This window comes from Schistocerca americana, chromosome 2 (genome assembly GCF_021461395.2).
Source record: "Schistocerca americana isolate TAMUIC-IGC-003095 chromosome 2, iqSchAmer2.1, whole genome shotgun sequence".
Taxonomy (NCBI): Eukaryota; Metazoa; Arthropoda; class Insecta; order Orthoptera; family Acrididae; genus Schistocerca; species Schistocerca americana.
In genome coordinates, this window is record NC_060120.1 from 760156528 (window position 1) to 760177409 (window position 20882).

At 39.4% G+C, this 20882-nt stretch overlaps 1 protein-coding gene across 3 annotated transcripts in view; it reads left to right on the plus strand.

Moving 5' to 3' along the window:
- The window catches only part of LOC124595045 (ATP-binding cassette sub-family A member 7-like), a 610990-nt gene that overhangs the window by 171283 nt on the left and 418825 nt on the right, over window positions 1-20882 (plus strand). For all 3 annotated transcript variants that reach the window (XR_006978174.1, XR_006978175.1, XM_047133608.1), the window contains exons 15-17: window positions 15097-15318; window positions 15428-15650; window positions 15756-15977. Coding sequence is in view for 1 of the 3 variants with exons in the window: in XM_047133608.1 (XP_046989564.1) it covers window positions 15097-15318; window positions 15428-15650; window positions 15756-15977 (667 nt within the window). In the remaining 2 variants the exon portion in view is untranslated. The remainder of the gene's footprint in view (window positions 1-15096; window positions 15319-15427; window positions 15651-15755; window positions 15978-20882) is intronic.

Consider the following 20882-nt stretch of genomic DNA (forward strand, 5'->3'; position numbering starts at 1 on the left):
TGTGTGCGCGAGTGTATTCCCGTCCTTTTTTTCCCCCTAAGGTAAGTCTTTCTGCTCCCAGGATTGGAATGACTCCTTACCCTCTCCTTTAAAACCCACATCCTTTCGTCTTTCCCTCTCCTTCCCTCTTTCCTGACGAAGCAACCGTTGGTTGCGAAAGCTAGAATTTTGTGTGTATGTATGTGTGTTTCTATCGACCTGCCAGCGCTTTCGTATGGTAAGTCACATCATCTTTGTTTTTAAATTTAATATCTTTATGGATACAATTTAATATCATTTTGATGTAGCATTTCCACTTAAAATTAGGCGGTTAAAGCTCACTCATACCAGCAAATGAATCACTAAAGGTATCAGAAAATGATGTGCAGAGAAACGGTCTACGGAGTTACAAAAACATGTCACACAACACCAGAATTTGATAGGTATTTTAAAAACTATAAAATAATTCTCAGGAAAGTAATAAAGAGTGCCAAAGTTATGGAAAATGACACACATAAGAAATGTATCCAATTAAATGAAAGCTGTTTGGAATATTGTAAAGGAAGAAACAGGAAGCAACAAAACAAAAACTAATAATATACAGTTGAATGAAAATTCTCACACTATCTGCAAACCAAAGGAGTTAGCTAATACATTTAACAGTTATTGTGTAAGTGTAGCAGAAAAACTTATTGAGCAAAAGGTACCCAAAAACATCCCTCAGAAATAACATCAAAAATTGAACAGGTAGAAAAAACAATATTTCTCATACCGACTAATACACAAGAAGTACAGCAAGACATCAAGCTTCTAAAATCAAAACATCCATCAGGAATAGATAACATACCAGTTTTTGTTGTAAAAAAATGTGTAGATGTAATTTCTGAACCACTGACATGTTGTAAACCTGGCTTCTCAACAGGCAGCTTTCCAACATGTTTAAAAATTGATAAAGCAAAACCGCTACACAAAAAAAAAAAAGAAACCACAAACAGGTGTCAAACTATAGACCAGTTTCTCTACAGAAACTCTTTTACAAGAGAGTGTCAAATTTCATAAATAAATATAATATACTAACGGCATCTCAGCATGATTTTAGGAGAAATCACTCTACTGGAACAACAATCTTTTCTTTTCTGTATGAAACTCTACAGGCCCTAGATAGGTGGGAACATACATCAAGTGAATTCATAGGTTTGTCAAAAGTGTTTGATACCATCAGTAATGATAAATTAGTAAGTAAGATCGAGATCTGGGGCATTAGGGGGGGGGGGGGGGCAGGGCATAACTGGATTAAATAATACCTTCATGAAAGAAAACAGCTCATAGAGATAACACATGAAATAAATGGGACAGTCAAACCTCATCAGTCAGATTTATTAGTGGTCAAACATGGAGTTCCCCAAGGTTCCATTTTGGGTCCAATTCTGTTCTTACTATATGTAAACAATTTACATATAAACAGTAAAAACAGTAAGCTATATGAATTTGCAGAGGTCACCAGCATCTTTAAGTACAGGAAGTAGCAAAGAAAACTTTGAAAATGACATTAAGACTGTCACAGAAAAGATAGTACAGTACTTGGATGCAAACAATTTAATTATAAATCTGGAAAAAACTGTTGCAATGGATATTTTCACCACCCAGAATAGGACACCAGCTAATCCTCATGTAGAAATACGTGGACAAAAAATTGAAAAACCAGGGAATACAAAATTTCTCAGTATGTGGATTCAACAGAACATGAAATAGGATACACACGTGGACTATGTGAACAAAAAACTGAGCAAAGCATGTTTCGTAATGACAGTAATAAGAAATTGTATATCACATGATAATCTCAGAGCCATATACATTGCCTTATGTTCATTCAATACTGAAATATGGTTTAGTGTTCTGGGGAAATTGTGGAGCTAGTCAGAAATCATTTAGATTGCAGGAAAAGGTTATCAGATTAATGGAAGGATTAGATCAATGATCATCAAGTAAGCCACTATTTAGGAAAAATAAAATACTACCATTTCATGTATTTATATACTTGAAAATGTAATTATTATAAAAGAAAAACTAAACAGCGGCAGTCCAAGCATCATCCGTAATGAATCTGTACATAGCTGCCACACAAGGCAAATAAATGATGTACATGTACAACAGACCAACACAGCGCTATTACAGAAAAGCTTGCTCCAACCTGGCATCAAACTATACAATGCACTATCCAAATCCACAATAATAATGATGGACTAAAACAAGTTCAAATCAACTGTGGAGGATTACTTGGTTGAGCACAGCTGCTATACAGTAATGGAATACCTAGAAAAACAAAACTGCCTCACCGATTAAGACTGTTTTTATAAAATTTGTGGACTAAGAAAATATTGTATAATTTTATCTGTTGTTAAAATGATGTCTGAAAATAAGAAAAAAGAATCAAGGAATGTGTATTGTAATTAATGAATGGTCCAATATCTTTTGTACACTGTACAGTCCTAGATTCACAGGACCAATAAATAAATAAATAATAGTCAAACTTTGATATCAGATACTTTTGTAATGTAACTTATTCAGATAATCATATCGTGACCGAATAATTAGGTTCTCACAGTCCCCTAATTACTCATGCCAGTACTTAATTGTGGCAAATTCCAAGTACATTAAACAATCATGCTAAAAGGGCCCACCAGGATCATTTTAACGGACGCTTCTGCATGGTTGTACCAGTCCATCAAGTGCACACTCCCTAATAGCATTCAGCAACAGCTGACAGAACTGAACATCAATAACATCTCTTAATTTTACTCATTCAGTATTAAATCCCAACCAAATAATTACATGATTTAACATGCAGTAATGCTTTGGCACATGTAAAGATTTAATTTAGTACTGAACTTAAACTCTATCTCTGTCCGTATCTGTTTATATCCTGTGCCATATGGATCCTTCCCACCAACACCAGCTTTTTTGAATTGCGCAGGTGGGAACTTTCCCTGCAGTACATCCTATGTTCCATTAACCCTCCTGGCCTCAGCCTTCGTTAGTCACTGTCCTCGCCCATCCAGACCCCTCCCTGTTCCCATTCCAGCACTACACAGCCGTCATTTCACCGCCGCACCCAGCTTTTAATTTCTTCTTATTTCTCTCCTTTTCGCTACTTACCGCCCCCCGCCCCCCTCACCGCACCTTCTCTCCTGCCCTCCGTCTAAACTGCAACATATTCACTGTCCACCACTCCCACCATACTATCCCTCCCCCTCCTCCTCCCCGCCCCAGCCTCCTCCTTACCCCCACTCAGTGGCCACTCACATCATACACTGGTGCTGCTGCTCGCAGTGTGGATTCAGCTCTCTAAGATTGCAGACGTGTCTGCAAGTTGAGTTTGCTTGTGTGTGTGTGTGTGTGTGTGTGTGTGTGTGTGTGTGTGTGTTTGTGTTTGTGTGCCTACTGCTGACAAAGGCCTTAATGGCCAAAAGCTTTAATTGTGTGAATCTTTTTGTTGTGCCTATTACGACTCAGCATCTCCGCTGTATGGTGAATAGCAACTTTCCTTCTCTGGTATTGTTACATTCTATCCTGGATTTTCCATTGTTTGATTTTTCTTTATATCCTATTTAATATTTAAATTTTCTGCTGCAGTGGAGCCAACAGATTTGCTTGCATCATGCAGGGACAGACATTTCTCTCCACGCTATTCTTCTCCTTCTGCAATAAACAGCTAACTGTATAAATAAGGGTGCTGTCCTACATTAAGCAAATAAATACAAAGAGCTCTCATGGTATAATATCTGCTAGTGAAGCTTCAACGTAACTGAAAATCTCTCCAGCCCTCTGACTGGCAATATGAGGCACACACATCTTTCATAATCTCCAGTACACTCAACACGACGCAACATACCCACCACCAGGATTTGGCAATAGACACATCTCAAGTCTTTACTTCCTACCATGCTGTTTAACAATTCTTCACTTAGCAGTAAATAAATCACAACTATAGAGTGTAGATTGTATGACACGTTACAGATAATTCTTCTTGAATAGTCACAAAATTTAGCCAGTGACCTACAAACACCGTCAAAAAATACTCAGATTTTCTTCTCCTCTGGTTTTAACTTTGAACATTGCTTGGAAAAAACTTGTTACATTTCCTAGTTGCAGTTTTTCAATTAAATTGAAATTTTACTCTCCTTACAGTCCACTGCTGTCCATTAGTTGTCGTGTTTTTATCTTCTCATTTGTTTTCGTGAGCTCATCCCAGGTTTTCAGTACTTCCTCCCCGTGCCTTTATGAGAGTGCTTCGTACTGTGCTGTATTGACAGTTGCTTTGATTTTCTTTTGTACATTCTGCTCTATTAAGTCGGTTACTCAGTCATCCAAATTATCAAGTGTGGATCTGGGAATAACCATTAAATCTGATTCTTTGATTTGTTTTAATACAGTCAATCTCGACTGTGTGGCTGAGATTAGTTGCTTTACTGCTGTAACTTGTATTTCTGTAAATTCTTGCAATTTTTTACATCATTGTTTACCTCGTGAAATTGTCCATTGACCTCCTTTCTTCCTAGATCGAGTTGTATATGTACCTCATCACATAACTCCACAGTTAATGTCCTTATTGCAGTTTGCAACTCTGTAATTTTAGCATTTATTTCTTTTTTCTCTTGTCAATATTCCCTAATGTGTGTTTCTAAACTTGTTTAGTCAGTAATACAAGAAGCTTGAGTTTTTATGGTTAATATTTCATTCTTTGAATCAACTATACTTTTATTCAAAGCCTGTAACCACTCAGTGACATTTGTTGCATGGCTCTAGTACCTGCTGGCATGCACTAACAAAATCAGTATCACAAGATTCTAATTTGATGTCTACTTCTGCAGCACTACAGACTCGGTACAAACCGAACATAAGAAAACTTTGGTCGCTCAGTTGTGATCCCACTAGCACACATGCACATGCGCGCGCACACACACACACACACACACACACACACACACACACACACACACACCACAACTACCACATGAAAAAGTTTCAAATACAGCTCACCAAAGATTGAGAGCAGCACACATCACCTTGGGATGTCAGTGAGGAGTAAATTCACCTGATGAAGCAGACTTTGTTGCTGACAATTAGTTGTCTTCAACTGCGACTGATGCTAGAATAAGCAGCAGTACCAATGCAGCTTTGTCGACTGCAGATGTGTTAAAACCATGCCGAGTAGATGAGTTAGCAGCTTAATGCCTACTTGCATGTTGCTCTTCCCACTTGTGGACTTATTTGCTTCTTTAATGGAATTGCTGTTGAGGGATTCAGGAATTTCCCTTCAACATACTTACTTTTTGTAGAATTTGTGCATTTGCAGAGCAAATAACAGCTTAAACACTGCTGCAAATGCAAGTTGTTGCTTCTGTTGCTAGGGGCGACAATGTCATTTTCTGACAAAAGTTATTTGCATTTTAAATCAAACTTATTTCTTTTCCTCAACAAAATCTTCTTATTCACTGACACAAACCCATCCAGATGTCCTGTCATCGTTGCCAGAATGGAATGTAACGTGAGTACCATTGTTCAGGCATCATATGGAGGTGGACTATGTAGGCTACATGTTTTGGTGGTCGCCTTTACTTATCACCGTTCACTGTTTGACTGGACTGTGTTGCTCTATCTTGAGGCAGCAGACTCTGTTCTCAGAGATGCTCAGTTCTTGCCAGCTGGAAATCTCAAACACTAGTCACTACAAAATAAATTCACATGCTGTTTCTTTGTTCATCTCTGGTATTTCATTCCCTGTTAGATTTTACTATGTCAAAGCATTAACAGTGCCCACAATACATAGATGTCTATGTCATTTAGCTCTGTTTGTCTTCTATGAGCTTCTGTTGACAAATGATGCCATGATGATTGTCTCTCATGGTGAGGTTCTGTGCTCTGCAGCAAATCACTGACATGGCACGATGTTCTCATGGAATAACTTTCCCAATAAGCAATTGTCTTCCTGCACAGGAAGCCAGGTGTCCATCAGCCCTGCCTTGCAGATACACTGCATCCCCTTTTGCTCTCATGACAAGTGCAAAAGAAACAAAATTTCCCACACAATAAGCAGCTCAAAACAAACACTTACTTACTAAAGTAACAAAAATACTTGTTCAAGGTCATGATTGTCAGTCATCAGTTAGAGAGACAGGAGGAACAATACATTGCTTTCGCCAAAGTGATATGTTACCCTCCCAAGATACAGCTGCTTTCACCTCTGTCAGTACCAGTTAACTTTGATGGTTACTTGTTACTCTAAAGGGGAAGTTAGCTACAGCAATTGAGTTGAATGATTCCATCAGGTGATCTAGTTCCCCACCCTGCTATTTCTGTCCCTTCCTTGCCTCACCCCAAATTGCTATTCATGTGACAATCGCATCCTGGTTAGAGCTGGTGGTGGTAGCAGTCATGTGTGTGAGGTGTGTTGCTTGTGTGAATGTGTGTGTGTTTAGTTTGCTGAAGAAGGCTTTGGCCAAAAGCTATAATATGTAAGTCTTTTCATTGTGTCTGTCTGCAACTCAGCAAGTCTTCTTTGTGGTGAGTAGCAATCTATCCTGTTACTAATAGTTCAATAATGAAAATAATCAAGTAGTGATAATACAATATCAACAGACAGATAAAAGATCTACTCACCAAGCAGTGGCAGGGGAACATACACAAAAAAAGAATTAACTATGACAAGCTTTGAGAGCCAGTGCTTCCTTCTTCTAGCAGAAGACTTGAAGGGGAAAGAAGAGGGGTGAACGTAAAGGACTGGAGAAGTTTAGGGAAAGGGGTACAGTTCAGAAAAGTCACCCAGAATCCCAGGTCAGGGGCGACTTGCCAGATGGGATGAGAAGGAAAGACTGATTGTTAAGGACTGCACTAGATGAGATTTGCAAACCTGAGAGCTTAAAGGTGGAAGACAGGGTAATATGCAAAACAGAGGTTACTACTAAAACATTGTTCATGAGTTAATAAGAGTGAAAAGCTAAGTGCATTGTATGTAACAGAGATGGAAGGGGGGGGGGGGGGGGGGAAGGCGAAAATAGACCGGCCAGAAAATGAAAGGTGTAGGAAACTAAAATGGAATGAAGAAAGAAGTAGTTACTATGAATAAATGCTGAGATGGAAGGAATGAATGTAAATGAAGACCAGATGGGTGGCAAGAACCAAGGATATGTTGTAGTGCTAGTTCCCACCTGTGGAGTTCTGAGATACTGGTGTCTGGGGGAAGAATCCAGATGGTGCGTGTGGTGAAACAGGCACCGAGGTCATGACTGTCATGTTGTACAGCATGCTCTGCAACATGATATGGTGTGTTGCCTGTATACACCCTCTGCCTATGCCCATTCATTCCGACTAACAAATGGTTGGTAATCATGCTGATGTAAAAGGCCAAACTGTGTTTACATAACAGCTGGTATATGATGTGTTGTTTTGCAGGTTTCTCTCCTTTTGATAGTATGTGTTTTGTCAGTTACAGGGCTGGAATAGGTGGTGGTAGGAGGTTGCATAGGGCAAGTCTTGCAGTGGGGACGGTCACAGGGGTACGAGCCATAGGGTAGGGAGATGGGTGCAGAAGGAGCATAGGGTTTGACAAGGATGTTGCGGAGATTGGGAGGACATCAAAGAGCTATTCAAGGTATGATGGGCAAAATCTCAGACAGAATGGATCTCATTTCAGGACATGATTTTAGGAAGTCTTGGCCTTGTCAAAGCAGCTGATTGATACATTCAAGACCAGGATAATATTGGGTGACAAGTGGTGTGCTCTGAAGTTGTTATTTGGAGGGATCAGCAGTACCATGATTGGATGTGATGGCCAGGGAAATCCGCTTTATAACTAGTTTATTGGGATAATTACGTCCAGTGAAGGCTGAAGTGAGAGTGGTGGTGTATTGCTGTAAAGAGTCTGTATCTCAACAAATACATTTGCCTCAAATGCCAAGGCTGTATGTGAGGGAATGTTTGATATTGAAAAGATGGTAACTGTCAAAATGTAAGTACTGTTGTTTGTTGGTAGGTTTGATATGGATGAGAGTGTGCAGCTGTCCCCTTGGTGAGGATGAAATCAACATCAAGGAAAGTGGCATGGGAATTGGAATAGGACCATGTGAAATTTAATTAGGATAAGGTATTTAGAGATTTCAGAAATTTTAACAGGTCAGCCTCACCATGAGTCCATACGGCAAAGATGTCATCAATGTATCTAAACCAAAGCAGGGGCTGATGGCTTATGGATCCCAGGAAAGTACTCTCCAAGTGACCCATGAAAAGGTTGCCATAGGAAGGAGCCATCCTGGTTCCCATGGCTGTATCCCTGATCTGTTTGTACGTGTGCCCCTCAAAGGTGAGGTAACTGTTGGTAAGTGTAAAGTTGATGAAGATGAGGAACAAGGGTCTCATAGGCTTGGAATCAAGTGGGTGTTGACGAGGAAATGTTCAGCAGCAGACAGACCATGTACATGGGGGACGTTGGTATAGAGAGAGATGGGATCAATGGTGACAAGCAAGTTGTGTGGTTGGTGTGGGGTGGACACGGATTTTAGACAGTCTAGGAAATGGTTGGTATCTTTAATGTAGGAGGGAAGTCTTTGTACTATGGGTTGCAGGTGTTGATCAACTAGGCAGATATACGTTCGGTGGGTGCTTTGAAGCCAGCAACTGTAGGACAGCCAGGATGATTGGGTTTGTGCATCTTAGGAAAAAGGTAAAAGGAGGAGGTGCATGGTTTGTGTGGGGTAAGAAGTTCTACGGATTGAGGTGTAAATCCTTGTAAGGGGCCTGAGGTTTTTGAATTGTGGGGATGGGATCTTGATGGCAGATGCTGTAAGTAGAGGTGCCGGACAGCTAACGTAGACCTTCAAAGAGATAATCCTGTCAGTCAAGTACCACAGTGGTAGATCCTTTGTCTGCTAGGAGGATAATGATGGAGTGATCAGTTTTTAGGGAACATAGAGCCTGGAGTTCTTCAGAGGACAGGTCAGGGTCATGTTGTAGGGACCTGAGGAAAGCTTGTGAAGCAATGCTTCATGTGAGGAACTCTTAGAAGGCTTGTAAGGGATGGTTCTGAGGTAGTGGTGGTGGATCATGTTGGGGTCGTGGTCGGAACTGTTTAAGGCAGGATTAAATGTCAGGTTTGCTGCTAGATAGGTTTTGGGATTGTGTTGCGAAGTGATATTTCCAGTTGACATTATGTGTAAAGGAAGTAGGTCCTTCACCAAAGCAGCATGGTTAAATGCAGGTTTAGAGCTGAAAGTGAGCCCCCTGAATAATACAGATAATTCGGGGGAGTGAGAGTGCTTTGGATGAGAGGTTGAGAACACTGTACTGTTGTGGTTATTTCTTGTGGTTATGAGTTATTACAGGTCTGGGAGGCAGTGGTGAATGTTGTGGATTGTTAAGGAGGTTGGCCAAGCTCAGTTTGTAGGAGAGGAGTGGTGGTTGATGGTGTGGCACGTTCAATGTTAGGCCTTTGGGAGTAACTCCAAGGGACAAGCAGACTTCCAGAAAAGAATGTGGGACCTTAATTTTGATAATGCAAAAAAATGTTTTTGAAAATAACTGGTATAATATATGATGGGATTCATCATGGCAAGAGAGGATGGTCTGGAGTGTTAGAAATGGTGGGAGTGGCAAAACCAAGACTCAGAGGGTGGAAAAAGATAGAAAAAGGGAAGAAAAGCAGGGAAAAAATTCGGAAAGATCAGAAAACTTTATACGAAAATCGTGAGAATAGACAGTGGTTAGCAATAGGCAATGACTGGGCAAGAACTTCTTGCCACAAGAGTGGTCTATACGATCCAAAAAAATGATTGGAAAAAAAACCCCGATAGCAAAGTCGTGAAAGGAGATGAAATTTTAAGAACTGGCCAGATCGAAAGAGAAAGTCACAGGAGATAATGTAAACTACTTTGCTTGGTAAATAAAGTAATGTAGGAGATGGCAGTAAAAGTTGATCATCGTGGGTTGGCAGAAAACAAATGCACAAAAACATGAAAGAATTGCTTATAAACTGGGTAAGTGGAGGGAAGGAAAGAAAATAGCTGTCAAATTTGAAAATAAATCCGCGAGAAACAATCGGGAGAATACCCTGCAGTGTAGTAAACTGTAGGCAAATTCATAAATAATGGTGAAATTCTTATATGCAAATTTCAAATAACAATATCCTGTCTACGTGCATGAAAATCGGTACTGGAAAATATGTAGGGGCAAAGTGTTGATTAATCTGGGTGGTGTAGATAAGTATATGATTGGAATACTAGCACAAAAGATAGAAAACTGACAATAGTTTCAACAAAGATGACAACAAAGACTGACTAGAGGGTTACATAATAAGGAATGATGGCCACATGGGCTAATATAACAACAAAAATAATCAATTATTATTAATATAAAATAAATGTATAGATGAAAAATCAAGTCACGAAGTGGCAGCAGGGGAACACACACACACACACACACACACACACACACACACACACACCAAAGAATTCAACTATAACAGGCTTTTGGAGCCAGTGGCTTCTTCTTCTGGCAGAAGAGTTGAAGGGGAAAAAATAGGGGTAAAGGAAAAGGACTGAAGAGGTATTGGGAAAGGGGTGAAGTTCAGAAAAGTCACCTAGAATCCCCATATCATTTGGAGTGATTTCAGTTCCATAAGCTTCAAAGTGGAACACTACCCAGTGATAACTTTCATGTCTGTATTTCAAGATACTTTGTGTATAAGCTCCATTTACAAACTTCAGGTTACTTTTTTATGTGAGAAGATAACGATAGGGGAGTTTCTGTCTTGGAGGTCCCAAAACCTATTGTTACATTAATTTCTCAACATTAGAAGTAAATTTTGAATTAAAAACAGTGTTGGTTGCAAGACATACATACATACATACATACATACATACATACATACATACAGTTGCTGTACCAGATGGCCTAATGGAGTGGAAGATATTATATGTAACTAATTTTTCAACCTTACTTACTGTGGTGAGAGGGATTATTTGCTGTTATAAATAAATATATGCTAGTTTAATTTCACCACCAGACTAACAATTATTTTTTGCTCAAAAGTAAATATATCAGTGTGCTAGCAAATATAGCGTGATTAATTTCTGAGATGACAACTAATTTATCATCCAAGTGGCAAACAGAAAGCAAATTTCTGATATGAGTATGTTCTAGCTTCTTTTTCATATCTTTTTTGTGCTATGAGTTACTGGTTTGGTCTGTTTTATTTATTTCTGCTCACCTCCCTCATCCTCCCTTCTCTCCCCCTCCCCCTCCCCCTCTACCCCTGCCCCTTCCCCCATCTCTGTCCAATGCAACAAAGAAAAAAATCCTTTCTGTAATTCATTCCATTCTGGGCCCATTAATATCAAATTTTGCCTTTAAGGGACAGTTTTGCTTCCTGATGTTGCTTAATGATTTCTGCTGCTGTGTTGAAATGGTAATGACATTTCCATTTTCAGTTTAGCAATCATCTTAAGTACAACAGCTGATGAACTTTTATGAGGATCCTGAATATAGGTTTTCCATTTTAAGTTCTTATCAGTAACAATGCTCAGAAATTGGGAACATTTCATTTTACATATTGATTGACTCTCATGTTAATGTATACTGGGGGAACCAGTTCAAAGCCCAATCCATGCACTTTCACCATTGTTATTGTTGATGTGTGGGATGGTGCATTATGATGGTGAAAGAGCACTTTCTTGCATGCCAATCTTTGTCTTTTTTTTCTACCAACGCAAGTTTTAAACAATTCAACAATGGACCATAATTGGATCCAGTTATGGTTCTGCTTTTTTTCAAGTAATCAATGAAGACTCTTCTATGGGAATCCCAAAAAAGTGGCCATCACCTTGCTAGCTGAGAAAATGGTTTTTGCCTCCTTCGATTCACTGTCACCAGCCTTTATCTATTGTTTTGACTTCCATTTTGACTCTGGTGCATATTAATGGATCCAGGTTCCTTCAACAGTCACAAATTGGTGCAAAATGTCTAGTGGATTGTCATAAAACACAGCCAGACATTGTTTTGAAATGTTATGTCAAATGCACTTTTGGTCGATTGTGAACATTTGTGACACCCACTTCGCACACAGCTGCTTCATAGCCAATTCTCAATGCAGGATATTATGCACTTGCTTAGTTGAGAAGCCTACAGTCTCAGCAATCTCATGAATATTTGTTTGGCAGTCTTGCATTACCATATCATGGACATTGTCAGTGGTTTCCTTAGTGGAGACTTCAGCTGCATAGCCGGAGTGCACTTTTACTTCGGTACCTGTCCGACCATGTGTAAATTCATTAATCTAAAAGTAAATGGTCTTAGTGATAGTGGAGAGTCCATGTGAACTTCATCCAATTCTTTTTTGATTTGTGCGACAGTCCAACCCTTCAGGTGAAGATGTTTAATAGCAGCGCAAAACTTGGTGTTCTCCATTTTCAATCACAGTCAACACATTGACCAATCCAGATGGCTGTCAGTAATGAACAGTGCACTGTATATTGTTGTAATTCTTTATATGATAGAATAAGCAAGCTTACCAACCATGAAGACACAGCAAAAATATTTTGTTCTTTCACGGAATTTACCACAATTTTCAAACCACCCTCATAGTAGTTATGGTTTGTGTCTAGCCACAGTCTGGAGTACTTGCTGTGATTGTCTACCATCTAGCCACAGTCTGCAGTACTTGCTGTGATTGCCTACATCTAGTTACGTAAAATTGAAGTTATGAATGTAATGACATGAAATTTATATTCCTTGAAAGAATGTTGTCTTTTATATAATGACACATTTAACATGAGTCACTAAAATTCCCCCTGGTAATGTATTGTTAGTTAAATATTTGATTATGTTGTTGGTGAATTAGTAAGTGATACATTGAATGACAAAGTGTAACTAAATTGTGATTCATCAATTACCTTTTCAAGAAGGTACATCATTTATGGCTTTATTTAACAGTGGCAGTGACAAAGTAAACGTTACCTCACAAACAGTGACTTGCGACATATCATATAATATTAGGGTTGTTTCAACTCTGAGACTTTGTTCCAAATGATTCAGCAGTTGGTCTCTAGGATTTTAATTGTTTCATCTGTGGAAGGTATTTGTTTGAGCCTTACATTAAGAATTAAGCATCGTCTACAACAATCACTGTCTGTATTGGAGGGAAAGTTGCCTGAGCTTAAAAAACAAGCTTGTGTGCACTCACAAAACAGTCAGTCACCTTGATAGCAGTCTCTGATGTGTAGTGCACCTCATTGAACCTTTTAAGGTGGATTTACATTTCTTGGCCCTATGGCACAAGTCAAAGAAATTATGGCCTAGCCTGTCGCAGAACCTTTGAAGTATCTGCTTAAATTCTTCTAATCAGCTCAGAACCAGAATGTCCCAATCAGTTCTGGGGATAATGCTGCATAATATGGGCATCCTTGAAACTGTGTGGGCAAGGGTAGCCTTCTCAACCTTTCTGCCAGTTACTGGAATGAATCATTTGGAGTATACATCAACCTAAACATGTAAGTGTTGATCCTAGCAAGAAAATAAGTAACTTTTCTGGTTTCTTGATTGGTCATTGGTGCTGGCAACAAAACTGAATTTTTTAATAAATTTAGACATTGTGTTTCACAGTTGTGTGCTAATAATGAGCATACATATTGTGGAGTTCTTAACCACACAAATGCCACTGAAAGTGTAATGTTTTCTACATCTACTCTGCAAGCCACCATAAGGTGCCTGGCCTGCTTTCTTTTCTGTTCGCCTCACAAATAGAGCAAGGGAAAAATGACTGCCTATATGCCTCCATGTGAGCCCTAATTTCTCTTATTGTATGTTCGTAGCCATTATGTGAAAGATACATTGGTTGCAGTAGAATCATTCTGAAATCAGCTTCAAATGCAGGTTTTCTAAATTTTCTCAATACAATTTCAAAGTCCCCTTCCCTCCAGGAATTTCCATTTGAGTTTCCAAAGCATTGCCATAATACTTGCATGCTGACCGAACCTACTGGTGACAAATCTAGCAGCCCACCTCTGAATTGCTTCGACATCTTTCTTTAATACGACATGGTGGGGATCCCAAACACTCAGAAGTACTCAAGAATGGGTTGTGATACTGTTCTACATGTGGTCTCCTTCACAAATGAACCATGCTTTCCTAAAACTCTTCCAATAAAATGAAGTCAACTATTCATCATCCGTACTACATTCCTTACATGCCCGTTCCATTTCAGATTATTTTGCAATATTACACCTTGATATTTTATTGACCTGACTGCGTCAAGTAGCACACTGCTAATGCGGCATTCAAACATTACAGGATTGTTTTCTTACTCATTTGCATTAATGTGCATTTTTCTACTCTTAGGGCTAGCTGTCATTCATCACATCAATTGGAAATTTTGTGACCAAGTGAGGTAGCGCAGTAATTAGCACACTGGCCTGGCACCCACATTTGGGAAGATGACAGTTCAGACCTGCATCCATCTATCCTGATTTAGGTTTTTCCTGATTCCCCCAAATTGCTTAAGGCAAATACTGGGATGGTTTGTGCGGCATGCATGTTTCCTTCTCCATCCTTCCCTAATCTGAGCTTATGCTCTGTCTGTAATGACCTTGTTGTCGTTGAGATGTTAAACAATAATTTTGTCCTCCATAGAAATTTTGTCTATGTCATCTTGTGCCCTCCTGTATCTCCTTGTATACTTGTAGCAGCTCATGAACATATCATTGTCCATTAAGTTGTCTATTCTCTCTGACATACTGAAGTCTGTGAATCCTAATGATAGTTTCTTTAGCTATTAAAAATACTGTTGTTTCCACCTTTTATTTATAATTATTATCTAGTTTCTAATGGTAAACAAGTGTTCTTTGAGAGATTTACTAAAGGAAGTATGTCTGACAAATTCCTACTGAAGTACCTAACAGTATTTTAAAAATGCTCTACAAGTTAATTAAATAATGTGTCTGCATTTTATTTTTCTTAGTTTTGTGTAAGAAATTAATGATAGACATTTTCACAGCTTCATCTTTCATTACTGGTGTTAAGTTTTATGTTTTATTTCTATTTGTTACTTAATATCAGTCTCATATTCCACAGGATGGATGCCAGTAGAGTGGATAACACATTTCAGATTGAAGACAGACTACCGAGACCTGGACCTAGAAGTAATCCTAATATTGATTTAAAATATATATCATATGGTTTTGCATACCTACAAGATATCATAGAACATAGTATTATAAGTGAACAAACTGGCTCAAATAGAACAATTGGCATTGTGCTTCAGCAGTTCCCATATCCATGCTATGTGATTGACAGGTATGGAGTAAATGTATAATTTATGTTAATCAATGTAAATACGTACAGAATTAAGTGAATGGTGATGAGCAAATTTAAAGTATCTTAACCATAAACATTTTGCTTGCAGATTTATTCTGGCGATCTCGCGCCAACTTCCTATGTTTATGACCCTCTCATGGGTGTACAGCTGTGCAATGATAACTAAATCAGTGGTGTATGAAAAGGAACATCGTCTCAAAGAAACCATGAAAATAATGGGCCTTGGAAATAGTGTTCATTGGTTAGGCTGGTTCATTGACAGTATTATACCAATGCTTTTAACTATTATATTGCTAACTCTTATTCTTGTTGTAAGTACAGCTCAGTGCAGAATTCTGTAGCATTATTTCATGATTACATACTTCTTGTTGTTAAGACTGGATTAATGCACTAATTTCTTATTGCTTTTTTTATAGTATGGAAAAATTCTTGAACACTCAGATCCATCTGTAGTGTTTTTGTTTCTCCTACTAAACTGTGTTGCAACCATCAGTTTGAGCTTCCTCATATCAACATTTTTTTCAAGAGCAAATTTGGCTGCTGCAGCTGGAGGAATAATTTTTTTTGTCTTTTATTTACCATATCCAACTATGGTCATATGGGAGCAGGATCTCACTTCAACTCCAAAGATAATAGCAGTGAGTATATCATATTTCTGTTGCCAAGTTTGAATATTTCTTAATAAAAATATGAAAATTATTAAAATAAAATGTGATAATACTAAAATGTCCATGTGTGTGTGTGTGTGTGTGTGTGTGTGTGTGTGTGTGTGTGTGTGTGGTTTTTTTTTTAAATGGCTGAAATGATAGAAAATTTCTGGACTTGACGGACTAAAGTTGCATATAATTAGTGTGAAGTGGCAGGAAAAAATTGAAAAACAACTAAAAGGCAAAGGAAATGGACATGGAATTAGCAGGAAAGGATGGAAGAGAGAGCTTGCAAGTGGCAGCTAGGAAATTGATTGAGAGACTGTTGATTGTATTATTGAACATTTTGTGTGAATAAAGTCAGGAAGGCAACTTTGGGAAAATTTCATATGATATAGGTGTTTTCTATAAAGAAAGATATTACTTCAAAGCAATGTTAATTTTTTCTCCAGTGTACCATACTACGTACCATGTTTACCTTAGTACAGAGAGAAAAAGTTAAGTACATTAATGAACACAATTGGGGCAATAGATAAGATATCATACATTCTGTGAAGATAATCATTTCATTCAAACTGACACAATAAAGGTGAGTATGGAAAGAAAAGCCATTACCTGCATCATTGTGATCATGATGAGACTGACTAGGGTGGCCAGTCTGAACATTCACACTATGCAGCTGCTAATATCAATAAAGTATCCACCTTTAGGGATTATTGTGTGACGAACATGTATTCTAACGTTCTGATGACTTAAAGTGTGAGTGTGGATCTGGGTTATATCAACTTATTCCCCCAAATCACCTTCCACTTCTTTACGAGGTGACTTTCTTGGAATTTGCAGCCACTCTTCTTTACTGAATAGCTGGCTGCTGGAAACCCTCTTGACTTCTTCTCCATCGAATAACGCTTGGTACAGGAAATTTTAGACTCTTTCTACATATGAAATAAGTAGATGTACAAACTTCACTTTTCGTCAACTAACAATGTGTTTGACCTCCATACACAATAAAAATTTCACTTTCCACATGAATATGTAACTTCGTGCAAGTATCTTGTACAGTCGGACGTTAGAAACAAATTTAATTACAGTTAAAAGAAAGTTGGCTTGGATACCATGATCTTTCTTAACATGAATCATAAAATGAGTCTTGCCTCTAACAAGGTTGCATCACGTCTACAAGACTACTTTTTTCAACTGTTCTTGTTTTAATAACAATAGTCAGTGACCCAATAAGCACAGAGCTGCGTATAAACTCCATGGTTCTTCCTTACACACTCACTAAAACATCTATAGATAGCCAGACAGATGCCAGTCAGTGCCGTCTGATCGCAATGTCTACTTTCTTCTCGTGACTGCTTTTAAACCTACGTACACAAGCATGTGACGCACAGTAGGTAGGATTCTACCATCCCACACTCATATCCAGAATATCGTGTGTTCAAGACAGTAGAAGGCTGAATGGTTCTAGAATTTACACAGAAATTCTCGAATCACTACAGTATGGAATGTTAGCATGAAATCTTTTTGGGTGTGGGGTCACATGATATTGCAAATAACTATTACTGATGTAAGCAACATTTCGGCCACAGTTATAGTGGCTTTCTTCGGAGTCTAATGCAGTATTTTTGTTTTCCCGTCACTTCTGTTTTGCCATGAATGCTTGGCTGAGCATGAAATTGCATCACAGTTGAGAAACAAAAATATTATTGGTTACTGGGTGTGGAAGAAGGAGGAAACATTATTGTAATAAGCCCTTGCTGCTGATTCTGATACCAGATGACAGATTCGCTATAAGGCCCTGTGATGCCATGGAGCAACATAGGGTTTGTGAGTACACTAGAAGACAGAGTAGAGTGGAAGCCAACATACAGGGTGTTACAAAAAAGTATGGCCAAACTTTCAGGAAACATTCCTCACACACAAAGAAAGAAAATATGTTATGTGGACATGTGTCCGGAAACACTTATGTTCCATGTTAGAGCTCATTTTATTACTTCTCTTCAAATCACATTAATCATGGAATGGAAACACACAGCAACAGAACGTACCAGCGTGACTTCAAATGCTTTGTTACAGGAAATGTTCAAAATGTCCTCCGTTACATGCATCCACCCTCTGTCGCATGGAATCCCTGATGCGCCGATGCAGCCCTGAAGAATGGCGTATTGTATCACAGCCGTCCACAATACGAGCATGAAGAGTCTCTAAATTTGGTACCGGGGCTGCATAGACAAGAGCTTTCAAATGCCCCCATAAATGAAAGCCAAGAGGATTGAAGTCAGGAGAGTGTGGAGGCCATGGATTTGGTCCACCTCTACCAATCCATCGGTCACCAAATCTGTTGTTGAGAAGCATATGAACACTTCAACTGAAATGTGCAGGAGCTCCATCATGCATGAAGCACATATTGTGTCGTACTTGTAAAGGCACATGTTCTAGCAGCACAGATAGAGTATCCCGTATACAATCATGATAACGTGCTCCATTGAGCGTAGGTGGAAGAACATGGGGCCCAATCAAGACATCACCAACAATGCCTGCCCAAAATCTGTGTTGATGACGTGATTGCACAATTGCGTGCGGATTCTCGTTAGCTCACACATGTTGATCGTGAAAATTTACAATTTGATCATGTTGGAATGAAGCCTCATCTGTAAAGAGAACATTTGCACTGAAATGAGGATTGACACATTGTTGGATGAACCATTCGCAGAAGTGTACCCGTGGAGGCCAATCAGCTGCTGATAGTGCCTGCACACGCTGTACATGGTACGGAAACAACTGGTTCTCCCGTAGCACTCTCCATACAGTGACGTGGTCAACGTTACCTTGTACAGCAGCAACTTCTCTGACGCTGACATTAGGGTTATCGTCAACTGCACGAAGAATTGCCTCGTCCATTGCAGGTGTCCTCGTCGTTCTAGGTCTTCCCCAGTCACGAGTCATACGCTGGAATGTTCTGCACTCCCTAAGACGCCGATCAATTGCTTCGAACGTCTTCCTGTCGGGACACCTTCGTTCTGGAAATCTGTCTCGTTACAAACGTACCGCGCCATGGCTATTGCCCCGTGCTAATCCATACATCAAATGGGCATCTGCCAACTCCGAATTTGTAAACATTGCACTGACTGCAAAACCACGTTCATGATGAACACTAACCTGTTGATGCTACGTACTGATGTGCTTGATGCTAGTACTGTAGAGTAATGAGTCTTATGTAAACACAAGCACCGAAGTCAACATTACCTTCCTTCAATTGGGCCAACTGGTGGTGAATCGAGGATGTACAGTACATACTGACGAAACTAAAATGAGCTCTAACATGGAAATTAAGCATTTCCGACACATGTCCACATAACATCATTTCTTTATTTGTGTGTGAGGAATGTTTCCTGAAAGTTTGGGCGTACCTTTTTGTAACACCCTGTATATGGGCATGTACTTACACACCCATTCCCACCACCACCAGGCTCAGAAGAACTCAATCATCCTTTCCCTGACTATTTGTGCACAGTGCCTAAGTGATGCTCTCAGTGTATGATCTGAACTTGAAAAGCTATGAACAATGTTCTTGGCCAATGGTTACAACCCCAAATTGATCCTCACTGCCATGAGAATGAATAAAAGAATCCTAGATGGGCAGGACATAAACAAATAGCAGCCTGCAGAGTGCTTACCTTACGTGAATAATGTCACTGACAGAATTAGTAAACACCTTCACTGGGCAGATCTCCAGCCCACCTTCTGTGGCACCCACAAAATCCAGGATGTTCTAGGCTCCACCAGGGACAAGACAGATTCTCTGCATGCTGCAGGCATGGACAGAGTGACTGTGAATATGGAGGTTTCATCATGAAAATTGGCAAGCCAGTAGCAACATGTATACGGGGGCCATGAATGGTACATTCGGCTTGTGCAGCACAACAAATCTACAATGGCTGAACACCAGGAACATTGCGGCAAGAAAATGAAATTCAGTGAAACTTGAATACTTGCCAAGCTAAGAGGGATGATGAAATGCAAGATCAGAGAGGCCACTGAAATATTAAAAACACCCTAACGACATGAATGTAGAGGGTCGACTTACACTTGCATCATCCTGGCTGCCAACTATCAGAGTCCAACAAGCTGCACTTCCAACAAGAGATGCGCACATTGCCACCGGGTAAATGCCACAACATGGCCTAAAATCTTCATTCCTTCCACGACAGGAAACATATTACAATAAAGCTTGCTACTCCTTCCACCATCAGTGACCAATAAAATTGTTTCTCACTTCTGATGCGATCTCATGCATAGTAGAGCAGTCATGACAAAATATAAGTGACTTAGGAAAACAAAAATACACCATTAGTCCCAGAAGTAGGCCACTGTCATGGCCAAATGTTCATTTCATCAATGATAATTAATTACAATATGATGTAGTTCCATGCCCAGTAAACTTCTATGTTAACTGTCTCTGGCTGTAGAAGCCAACACAAAATATGGAATGACTGCTCACCAACTAGCACTGCAGACAATATGGCAAGTCAGAGTTGGGAACCCTCTAAACTTGAATGCATACATCTTGCAGTAAATAACTACTTAATGGCCATTTTGATTTGAGGGTACTGCTAGCATGTGAATATGTGTGAACTGGTTGTGTTGAGTCAAGGTTATGACATTTAGAAACATTCCACCCTGAGCTGAGACAGCAGAATACATTGGCCTGCCAAAGTTTATTACTGTTCATATAACCTGCCAAACTCATCGGGCCCTTGCATACTTATGCAAGGTGTGTTTGTCATAGGGCCTACTGCCACATGCGAATTCCTTGAACATCAGCCTTCTGGTCTGGCTGAAAAACAGTGGTAGTAGTGGATTGTGGGAACTCGGAATGGGGCATGCGTCGCT